The sequence below is a fragment of the Strix aluco genome, chromosome 24 (assembly GCF_031877795.1).
Source record: "Strix aluco isolate bStrAlu1 chromosome 24, bStrAlu1.hap1, whole genome shotgun sequence".
Taxonomy (NCBI): Eukaryota; Metazoa; Chordata; class Aves; order Strigiformes; family Strigidae; genus Strix; species Strix aluco.
Window position 1 is genome coordinate 5,451,847 of NC_133954.1, and position 11,538 is coordinate 5,463,384.

The 11,538-nt window shown below is 51.4% G+C and overlaps 1 protein-coding gene across 1 annotated transcript in view; it reads right to left on the reverse strand.

Annotated features, from left to right (window-relative positions):
• Positions 1-10,221, reverse strand: part of SCN4A (sodium voltage-gated channel alpha subunit 4) — a 32,434-nt gene extending 22,213 nt beyond the window's left edge. Inside the window, exons 1-9 of the mRNA XM_074849113.1 lie at positions 9,943-10,221; positions 9,519-9,645; positions 8,492-8,588; positions 7,663-7,791; positions 7,434-7,525; positions 5,394-5,702; positions 3,582-3,645; positions 3,116-3,257; positions 2,052-2,264 (exon numbers count right to left, since the gene is read on the reverse strand). Of these exons, the coding sequence (XP_074705214.1) occupies positions 2,052-2,264; positions 3,116-3,257; positions 3,582-3,645; positions 5,394-5,702; positions 7,434-7,525; positions 7,663-7,791; positions 8,492-8,588; positions 9,519-9,645; positions 9,943-10,206 (1,437 nt within the window). The 5' untranslated portion in view covers positions 10,207-10,221. The remainder of the gene's footprint in view (positions 1-2,051; positions 2,265-3,115; positions 3,258-3,581; positions 3,646-5,393; positions 5,703-7,433; positions 7,526-7,662; positions 7,792-8,491; positions 8,589-9,518; positions 9,646-9,942) is intronic.
• Between the last annotated feature and the right edge of the window lie 1,317 nt (positions 10,222-11,538).

An 11,538-nucleotide genomic window follows, 5' to 3' on the forward strand; every position in this document is an offset into this window, starting at 1 on the left:
CATCCTGCCAACAGCACCAGACAGATAAGAGCAAGCCACTTCCTCGGAGGATGTTGTGGCTTGGCACAGAGAAGCAATGAGAGATAGAGACTCTAGAGAGAGAGGAAAACATTGTTTTGTGTCTCTCTCTACATGCAAGGAAGCTGGTCTTTTGCCCAGACTAACAGTTAGATTTGCAGGGATGTCCCCTGTGGACATTGCTGACATAGACCAAAATGATGATTAGAGATGGAAAATGGCTGGGCTGCAGTATCAAGCATCACAGAAACTTTTGCCCATGTTTTTATAGGCCTATTGTGCTGAAAAGAGACTCCCAAGGACCAGAGAGGGGCTAAGGTAACACCCCAGCACTGGAGCGAGTGTGTCTTGTCTAGACTGTGGTTTTGCCAAGAAAGGTTGGACCAGATGATCCCTGAGGTCCCTCCCAACCCGGTATCCATAGAATCATAGAATAGTTTGGGTTGGAAGGGACATTTAAAGGTCATCTAGTCCAACCCCCCTGCAATGAGCAGGGACATCTTCAACTAGATCAAGTTGCTCAACGTCGTCCAACTTGACCTTGAATGTTTCCAGGGATGGGGCATCTACCACCTCTGGAAAACGTGTGCCAGTATTTCACCACCCTCAGTGTAAAAAATTTCTTCCTTATATCTAGTTTAAATCTAGCCTCTTTTAGTTTAAAACCATCACCCCTTGTCCTGTTGCAAGAGGCCCTGCTAAAAAGTTTGTCCCCACCCCTCCTGTAGGCCTCCCTTAAGTCCTGGGAGGCCGCTCTAAGGTCTCCCTGGAGCCTTCTCTTCTCCGGCTGAACCCCCCAACTCTCTCAGCCTGTCCTCACAGGGGGGTGCTCCAGCCCCCCGAGCATCTTCATGGCCTCCTCTGGCTCCGCTCGAGCAGGTCCGTGTCCTTCTGCTGTTGGTGCCCCCAGAGCTGGACCCAGCACTGCAGGGGGGTCTCCCGAGAGCAGAGCAGAGGGGGAGAATGCCCCCCTCACCCTGCTGCCCACACTGCTCTGGGTGCAGCCCAGGACATGGTTGACTTTCTGGGGTGCCAGCACACATTGTCAGCTCATGTCCAGCTTTTCATCCACCAGTACCCTCAAGTCCTTCACTGCAGGGCTGCTCTCAATGCCTTCATCCCCCCCCAGCCTGTATTGATGCCAGGAATTACCCCAACCCAGGTGCAGGACCTTGCATTTGGCTTTGTTGAACCTCATGGGGTTCACATGAGGGTCCCTCTGGATGGCATCCCATCCCCCAGGCATGTCAGCCACAGCACTCAGCTTGCTGTCGTCTGCAAACTTGCCGAGAATATTCCATGAATCTGTGAAATGGGTGGAAATCAAGCAGCTTCAGAGACCACCCATTTTGACGCCAGCTTGTTTGACTGCAAACTGCAGCACCAGGCACATGTATCTGCTCATATCTGCTGCGGGGGGACAGCAGTGAGGCCAGACCCTGAGAGCTGTGCCTCTGCTCCTGTAAAGACACCAGGACATCCCTGGGCCAGACAGGGTCTCTCGAGCCCTCTCTTCTGTTTCCAGTCTTGGCCAAAAGCAAATGGTTTGCTAATGCATTTATCTTTGCTGCAACTGCCTTATCTTCCTTGAGCACTTCTTTTGTACCCAGGTCATAGTCTGCCTGTGCAGGCTCTCTGCCAGGTTTCCTGCTCTTGATGTGCTACAGGAAGATGTATTGTTAGTTCTGGTGCCTTTTAAGCCTTGTTTCTCACCTCTTCCTTTCAAGAGAACCCGCACCTCTGTGCTGCACCTCTCTGCTGCCTCCCAGTGCTCCCTGTGCTGGATTTCGGATGTGGAAATTAAATCTTTTCAGCCTTTTCCCCCCCCCCCCCCCAGGATAGTATCTCAACTTTTTGATTCAGCTGTGACTCCTAAAATAGTTACCCCATTATTATCTTGGCTTACTATGGACCAAATGGGGCTTATTCTTGGATTTTACACAAATAGAAGCACCACCACGCTTGTTGCTGCCTCCCCTTTTCTCCCCCTATTCCTAAGGTCCCTCATTTTGGCCTCCACACTTCCCACCAACCATCTTCTCTTGCTCCTCTTGATGCTTCTTCAGCTGTTCCATGAGCTGCTGGAATTCCTCCTCCTTCTGCTGCTCCTCCAGCATCGTGGCGTCATTTTGTTCTGCATAAGCCATGGCTACCACTGCGAGGATGAGGTTGATGAGGTAGAAGGAACCAAGAAATATAACCACCACAAAGAAGATCATGTATGTTTTCCCTGCTGATCGCAGCGTCTGTAGAAAGATGAGGTAGGGCTGTCACACCACCTTGGCATGGTATCAATTTGGTGATGCTTCCAATGAAAGGTGTTGTACCAGGGCACCCTCCCATTTGTGGCAGGAGCACAATATTTTTCTCCCATCTTCCCCAAGGGCTGATCATTGCCCAGATGACTTTCCTGCAGTCCATGGCATTGGGTTAGGACTTGTGTGAAACAACCAGAAGTCTCAGCAACCCCCCCATGTTGCTCTGTGCTTCCTGGTAGCCCAAGGGATGTAAACATGTATGGAGATGGGACCAATATGTCATCAAAGACTCTCTTTGCTGTGACAGGGGCTGATGTCTCAGCCCCTAAATTCTTAGGTCTCAACCTTGGGCCAGGAGTGGTCCTTTCTAACCCCAGATCTGTGCGTAATCATTTCCAGAGGACGTGTGTAGCCTTTAGGCATAGGCTTGCTTTTATCTAAATAGTCTCTAGACCCAGGATCAGCTGGGATATTATGGTGTCTGCAACTTCTCCCTAGAGGATGACTCAATGCAGTGGACAAGTGACCTGGCCTTTCCCCCTTACCCTCTCCCTTAGCTCAAGCTGGAGATGTACTAGATCTCTTATAAATTCCTGATTTCCATGATACAGCTGACAGTACTGCTGAAGCACACCTGGGCTTTGCCCTGGAAAATACACTGCATTGCTGAGGTTGGGGAACTGGATGGGACCGTGATCTCTGCTGATCCTGGTTAGATACATAAATCATAGGACAAGGTCTTACAAGTTGCCAGTCAAGTGAATTTTTACCTGTCCTAGACCAGGGGGAACATTGAAACGAGAGGAGCATTTGCACAAAGATAAAAATTTGTTGCCTACCAGCTGGAAGAGGTTCTCCCAGAAGTCCTGCGTCATGAGGCGGAAGAGGGCCAGGAAAGCCCAGCTGAAGGTATCGTAGCTGGTGTAGCCGTAGTTCGGGTTCCTGCCCGCCTTCATGCACTGGTACCCTTCAGGGCACTTCCTACCAAAGGAGCCGTGGGGGCAGCTGGCATGAGACCCCAGCGCTGCCCCTCCTGCACCTGCTGCCAAACGCTCCATCTCTGGAGGTGCTGAGATGCTTCAGCAGGACGCCCCATCCCCCAGGCTGATACAGTTGGAATGCCCGGACTGATACACGCCCCCCCCGCCCCCCCAAGCCAATATAATTGGGATTCCTGGACCATTCACCTGCAGAGCCACATTCCCAGCCCCGATCCTGTCCCACCCCAAGCATCAGTGGTTCCCAGGCTGCGCTGGCTGCCTTGTCCCCTCCCAGGGAGCCACAGGGGACCTCAGCCACACTCACCCAGCATCGCTGCTGTTCCCACAAAGCAGGGCATCAAGCGCTCCATCCAGAAAGTAGAAATTGGCTTCACAGTTGGGGAAAGAGCAAGACATTAAAAAATTAAAAAAATAATAAATACAAAGATTGATTTTCAAATTCTTGGCAGCTCCTTGCTGTCAGGGAAATCTCCTGAATCCCAGCATTGGGCACTGGGTTATCTCTCTGCTGACTTTGCTATTTGCCTTGAACTACTTGACACTAACTCAGAGAGCTCATGGCGTTGTTTTGCCAACCCAACTAGGTGGGTCCCAAGCCCATGAAGAGCTTTGGAAACAGCCAGGTTGGCCAGAGTCAGGTGTCCTGGGAAAGTGGGTTAACGTGTGGTCAAAAGACCAGGGCTGGTCTGTTTTGCTGGGAAAACATACGAAATAGCAGGACATTCCCAGGGACTACCGAGCATGGAGGACTGCAGGGGTCCCAAAAAAGCCTGGGGAAACTGCCTGCTATTGTTCCATGGCTATCGCCTTCCTCCTGCTGCTCCCATCCCAGCCAGCCCCCACCTGGTGGTGAAACCCACCCTGCTCACAGACTGCCAAGCGGTACCACCACAGGTCACCTGCCCCCAGGGACACATAGATGAGCACCTGGAGGCACCCACCCCAGGACATGGCGGAGGGAAGCTGGACCGTATCCTGGGCATCACCTAGCAGAGCCCTCCCAGGAGCCACACAGCGATTTCTGGAGCTCCCTCAAAGCACTCCCAGCTTTGCCTGGCTTCTTGCCACCAGGGTTTTATCTAACCTACATGGGCTCATCAAGGAGATGGCCCACTTGTGAAACTCCAGGTAATACATTTTTTGCTGTTAACCTGAATGCATGGCCACAGGGTGCTGTTGCTATTTGCACTGCACTTATTAGATCCTATATATTGAATTTGCACCCCTACCAAGAAGCCTTCTTGTAATTAATGCCAGACCTACTTGTACAGCTGGGCAAAGCAGCTCAGCCAAGACATAACCTGACCTTCTGCTGTGCTCTGCCTAGTGCCCTAAATGAGACTTGAAACATCCCTGTGGAGCATCCCGCCACCATGCAGCTCTGCCAGACAGATTTTCTGAGATTTTTACATTTTCATGGAGTTTTAAAACCCCAAACTAACGAACAAACAAAAAACCCACTGCGCTTTTGTTGGCCAAACTTGTTTCAAAGAAGTGGTAGGAAAGTAGTAAACTTGGAGACCTGTCCAAGGACCTGTGCTTGATCCCACCTCTCCCTCCTTCCCCTCCTGTTGGCTGTCGTGTTCTTGCACGATTGCATGCAATGCTCACTGGACGTAGTGGTACTTGGGGAAGGACCCAGCTGTGATGCAGCAGTGAAAGTGGGTGAGAAATGTAATTCCTGCATCTTTACCTCTGGTTTTCCACCCAAAGTCCCATCTGCTTCTGGAGGGTTTGGTCTCTCTGCTGTGACCAGCCAGATGGAGCAGCTATTCACCAGTGCCCACCCTGATGGGGAGACTGTGCCCTCACTAGCAAGTGGGAGAGATGGAGACACTGGTTTGTCGAGGTCTTCCCATGGTAAAACCTTTCTGGAGGACTTTATCTTGCCCAGGTGGACTGCATATTCCTTAGAAAGAGGATTTGATCCCTTCTGTCCATTCTGTGAGTATGCGCAACCCCTGTTTCACCCACCAGCCACATCTCCCTGCAAAGCACCTTGGCAGGAAGATCCATGCAAACAAACCCTCTTGGTCTGACATAGAGGAAGAGAGAGGAAACTGAGGAGCAAACCAGGGTGATGGGTCAATGGAGAAGAAGATGCATGAGTATTTACCTTCATCATTGATGTAGGCCTCGAAATCGAAGGTGCTATTGCCGGTGAAATTGCTAGTGAAGTTGCTGGTGATGCCATCAGTGAAGTTGCTGTAGAGTGTTGCATTGGCCAACATGTTGTTGTCCAGCCCCAAGTCTTCCAGCAGAGTGTCGTTGAGGGGTGGCCACCGCACACACTTCTGCCGGAGGTTCCCCATGAAGAGTTGGAGACCGATAAGGGCAAACACGCTCAGGCAGAAGACAGTGAGGATCATGACGTCCGAGAGCTTCTTCACCGACTGGATCAAAGCCCCAACGATTGTCTTCAGCCCTAGGGGGGAGGCATCACTACTGAGGTAATTGCTCATTTGTTAATTGTGCAGAACGTGCTATGGTGTTCCCAAAAGGTGCTGGATTTGGTGGGGACTTGTAGTATCACCAAGTTCACCCCATGTGCTCAGACACCCAGCTCTGTGCCCTACGTTGCATCCCAGCTGCCCCTCTGTCCCCACACATTGCTGGGCAGCATAAACTCTTCCCCAAAACTTGTCACCCCTGGACCAGTGCCAGTCAAGCCTCCCTATGTCAAGATTAACCTGGGTATCACAAGACAAATTCCACCCCAACCTGGCATCCATCAATTTCTTTTGGCTTTATGCTTTCCCGTAATGCCACAATCTGGCCTTTTTTGGCCCAAACCACTTTGCTGTGGCACAGGGAAAAGCTATTTGCCAGCCCATCTGGAAGATGCTGAGCGCTCCTCTCAGCTCCAGAAAAGCCTCCATGGCCTAACACCTCCACATGCTGTTGTCCCGTGGGTGGTTGGGAGCCCAGCTGGACCCTCCAGCCTGATCCCATCAAGCTGGAGAAACCCCAGCATGTCCAAGTGAAGGTGACAAAGTGACATCTGCATTAAGCATCGGGATTAACTCATCTCTCCCCCCACAGCATTGCCGTTTCCTCTGCAGAGGAGGTTTGCCCACAGATCCTCGGTGGTCTTTAGACATGGAGGATGTTGTTCCCGTCACCCGAGGTCTACATGGATGATGGGTGATGCTGGGACATCCTGAAGTTGATCTTAAAAAAGCAGCTCTGAGCACAGAGCTTTCCCACATGGAGGAAATTCTCCAAAGACGTGTGATTTTTAGTGCTGTCATCATGCCAGTCCCCCCCCTCCCCAAACTATTTAGGTAAAACCCTGTTCTCCAGGGGCTCGTCTATGTTGGGAAATTGCTGAGGACAGCCGTTCTAAAACAGTTTATTTTTGAAACTGCTATTTCTGCAGAGCCTCTTGGGGGGATGTCATTCCAGAAAGAAGCAGCAGCTTATGTTTTGCTAAATGCAATTTTTAGCCTGTTTGATGGAGGCAAAAAACATTCAAATATGAACCCTAAAGATCAGGAAACTGTAGGGACACAGGAATTCATTCACCACAAGGAATTATCATTTTCCGTTCAATCTCACACTTCTTCAGCGGGTCTGACCTATCATTTCAGTGAACTTGCACTAGGTGGTACCAAAGCAGAGTATTGAAATGGTATCAGATTTGGGAAACAGCCATCAGAGGTATTTGATAAAACGCTCCTAAAACCGCAGGCTGGATGTTTGGGGTGATGTTAAACACTCGCCATGTGGCTCTTGCACTAATGCCCATTAAATATTTCAACCTTAGCACCAGAGCAGTCAGCAGCAGGGACAAAACTGAGTTTATGGCTCCAAGGACCAAGAAAAGTATATCAGTTAATCGCGCCCATAAATACAACGTGAACACAAGCCCACTTAATGCATCTCCAAGGAGCCCTAAAAATACCACGTCTGGCTTATCAGGGGCTTTCACTGGCCAAACAACTGAGTGACTGGAGTTAATTTCAAGATGTAAAATCAGCAGGACCTGACCCAGAAGCTGAATTATGTGGAAAATTATTTATAATTATCGAATACCTTATTTCCTCTGTTTTCTCTTAGAGCTGTCAAAAGAACAAGGAATTGCTGTGAACTGGGGGAAAATACGAGCTCACAGAAGGGGAAGATATGGAGAGGAAACCCCTTCTTTAAGTCCCACCTGGTATCACAGTGATGGTTTTCAAGGCGCGGAGGACACGGAAGGTCCTGAGAGCAGAGATGTTCCCCAGGTCCACGAACTCAGTAATGTAGCTGCAGAAGAGGAGAGGAAAGGGCTTCAAGGACTCTGTCAGGCACCCATCCCCCTGTTTCTCAGTTCTCCTCCCCAGGGTCCCCCACCGGGTGCAGTGGCCAGACCCCCTGTCCTCCCTGCATCCCACCAAACTCACGCCATGGAGATGACCATGAAGTCCAGCCAATTCCACGGGTCACGCAGGAATGTGAAGCTGTCGATGCAGAAGCCTCTCGACAGTATCTTGATGAGGGACTCGAAGGTGTATATCCCAGTGAAAGTGTATCTGAAATTGGAACAGTGACTCAGGGGATGCTCACTCGGGTCCAAGGGCCAGCTCAGGATGAGGTTTTGTCTACTGCTGCCAGTGGGACCACCTTGGGGAGCTGAGTCGGGGGTCTCATGGTCACGGGCTGCTGGGTTCTTGGGGTGCTTCAGCACTGTGGGAGGTTTTCAACTCGCCTCGTAAGGCAAGTTGGAACATCTTGAGGTACCAATCCCTTTGGCGACTATTCTGTAACACCTCTGATCCCTGCTGAAGTCTCGACACCACCACTGTCTCTGTGAAACCCTGCTGAGACCCTATTGTGCAGAACCATAGCAGAAAATTCTGGATTTTCCCCTCCTCACCTGGGGTTGGTTGTCCACGCTCCTTGGACTGGTGGATCTGCTCAGCCTCTCCAGACTCACTGCTGACCCAACCCAACCCAACCCAACCTGCTCTGCAGTGATCTCCTGTCACAGGGATCCCACCACATTTTGGGCAACCTGGAAACACTCCCACTCTTTGCAATGCCTAGTGCAGAGCAAAGACATTCCTTCTGGGATCAAGAGGGCCACCAGCATCTCCTAATGACACCTCTCCTCCTCAGAAGGATGCCTGAATCCCAACAGCCCTCCCTCAGCCTTGGTCCTGTCCCTCCTAAGGATGACCAAGCTGGGATGGCCCCCATAGCTGGGGAAGGTCTCAGGAGGCAGGGACTTACTCCACGTTCTTGGACCACGCCGGGGGGTTGCTCAGCGTCATAAACACACAGTTGGTTAAAATCGTGATCATGATGACCATGCTGAATAATTTAAAACCTGGTCAAGGAGAAATGCTGTGTCTGTTGCTTAGATTCCCCCTTTCACATGGTTATGAAGCCAAGCAGCCCTACTCCTTTTGTCCTGGCTCCCACTTTGCTCCCATGCCCTGACCTGCTCCTCCTGCAGGTCTCTCCCACCTCACTCCTGTGCTCACACTTTCCCCTTAGTCCTGCTGCTCCCATGCATGGTCCCGGCCCCTGCCCTCCCCTTCTGCTCCTCTCCCCAGCTCTGTGGTGCCAGCTCTGCTTCCCTTCCTGCCCTTGTACTCCTTCCTCTCCATCACCACAGGATACAGCTTTCCCCACTTGTTTGATCTCTCTGCCACAAACACCTACTTTTTTCTCCTACCTCCTGGCCACCAACCCCTGCTGTCACCAGAGCTCTGCTGGGATCATTTCCCACCCATCCTAGTGCCCCTCTTGCTCTTGGGGCCCTTTCCTGTCTTTCCATCTTTGCTTGTGTCACACTAAAAGCCCCAGCACTGCCCAAGTTGCCTCATTCCCTGTACCCCACTGTCCTGGTTCCTCTGTCTTCCCTCTCCTAAAGCATCCTTTGAGCTCCCCAATTCACCCGCTTCCCAGAGGTCCCCCTGATCTGTAAACATTTTCCCTCCTTTCCAAGTCTCTTCAGACCTCAGAGACCTTGAACCTCTTCCTAGGAATCTCCACCACTTAACTTTCTTCCCTTCTCCAACCAAGACTGAGCTCTTGGTGCCACCAAGGTGCCCAAAGCCTTCAATCACCCACTCCTTGGGAAGGGAACAAAGCACTGGAATAGCTGGGCAGTGGGTCCTGGCCATGGTGGGGGCCATCCTGGGAGATTTGTTCACCACACCATCATGAAACGCCTCTCTCAGCCCTCTCCCAGGGCTGTTTGCACTCTGAGCATCAGGGTTTGACCTGGCAGTGGAGCAACATCACAGAAGACAAGGATATGAATGGATAAGCACTTTGATGGCTCCTCTGCGGATGGGGTGGAAGGGCCCCAGCAGATAGAGGGCGGGGGTTGCTGAGAAGCGGAAGATGGACTTCCCTTTGTTGAGGACTATGAATGTCTGTGGAAAAAAGAGAGGAGGGAGATGGGTTAGCCCCTCTGCACACCCCTGAAACACCCACGGATCAAGTGGTGCCATTAGAGGTGAGACCTCTATGCATGCTTTGGACCTCCAAAGGCTCGGGACTTTGCCAAGGAGGAGAAGATACCACAGCACTCTGGGACTGTGGATCACCAAGATGGGCTCAGATGAGACTCTGGGCCATGGTGGAAAGAAGGACATGTCCAAGCTTTGGTCTTTTTCTTTGGACTTACATCTAATGCCAAGTCTACCCATGGACTAAACTCTGCCCCTCACCTTCTTATCCTTGTAGAAAGGGTCCAGGTCCTCCAGGGGGGTCCCGATGAGCTCCAGTGGTGGGTCACCATAGATGAGGGGCAGGTTCTTGCCAGCTTCCAGGTCACTGCTGGGCTTGATCTCCTCTTCCTCAGGCAGCTCCACGTGCTGCCGCTTTACCTTGAGTGCCTCTGCCTCGGCGATGCGCTGCTCGATGGCAGCCAACGAGGCGGGGGTGAAGGGGCGAAGGTGCTCGGGGCCCGGAATGTGCGGCAGGCCGGCCATCCTCTCATTCTGCTCCCAGGACGCCTGCGCCCAGCCTGCTGGGGAGAGGGGGCACTGAGAAGGCAATGCCAGCTGCTGCCATTTTGGGGCATTTTTGCTCAACCCTTGAAGTCAGGTGATGGCAGGATCTTGGTGAGTTTTTGCAAACTGGTTTACTGCAGAAATATTGAACTTACAAGAAAGATTATTATGCGTGCATTGCTTGTAGAAGGAGAACTGCATGTGCTCCTTCTCCTCCCAGACCCCCATTCAGCCTCTGATCAAAAAGCACCATCAGGTTGAGAACCATATGAGCTGAGCAGTTGGTGTCCCTGGCACCAGCTGGCTGTTGTTAGACGTGCAATTTCACAACACAGACAAGGTTGTTCAACAAAACAAAACACCTTTGGCATTAGCAGCACCACTCCAGCTTTGCAATATGCTGCAAGTCATCAGCAGCTTTCCTCCTGCGCCTTGTGCAAGCAGCGTGCGGTGCCCAGAGCAAGAGGTTCCTCAGCCAGAGGAGCTCAGTCCTGCAGGGCCAGTGACCATTTCACAGCACCCCTCCACAGGAAACAGGAGCAACCTGCAGTGCTGGATGGCTCTGCTCCTGAGTGGAAGGGGTTAAAGTCTTATCTTGAGCCAAAAAGCAAGGCAATAATGGCAGTTTCTAATGTTACAGCAATCAGGATGACTCTCCAGACAGGAATAGGATGGGCCATTTGAGAGAGATAAGGGTGGCTCCACTGAGCAACAGAACAACAAAAAGGGGTTGGAGACAGCAAAGTGGGGACAAGATGGGTGGTCCCACTAGGAGGAACAGGCCGCCATGCCCTGAATGAGGCCAAAATGCCTGGCAAAGGCTTCCTAGACACCAGAAAAACTCTTGCTTTGAGTCACCTTGCCTCAGCTTCGCCTTCATATCTGTTTGACCCGTAAACACCGGCTTGTGTCAGAGATGAGCCCAATATACCGCAACACTCGATCCCACTTTGCAGGGATACTGGGATAGATGCACCTCTGGGCCTCACCCTCCACAGAATGAGCATCCCCTTGGCAAACAGCGACTCCTCTGTGCACCAAAACTTTACGCGGTGCTGCTGAGTGTCTGCCCCCGAAAAAGCTGTAGGATCAATAATCCTCACAGACCCAGCCCTGCCATGCTGAGAGCTGGAAACCTTCAACCCTTTGTAATTAAGGAGGACTGGACATTTATAGCCCTGATGGGAAGAGAGACTCTGGGTGCATAATGGTATTGACACGTTCCTATGGTGATTATAAAACCAAGCGATAAAAGCAATGGCAAAGGGAGGTATTGATTTCGAGCAGCACAGGATAACTGCATTTTAGAAA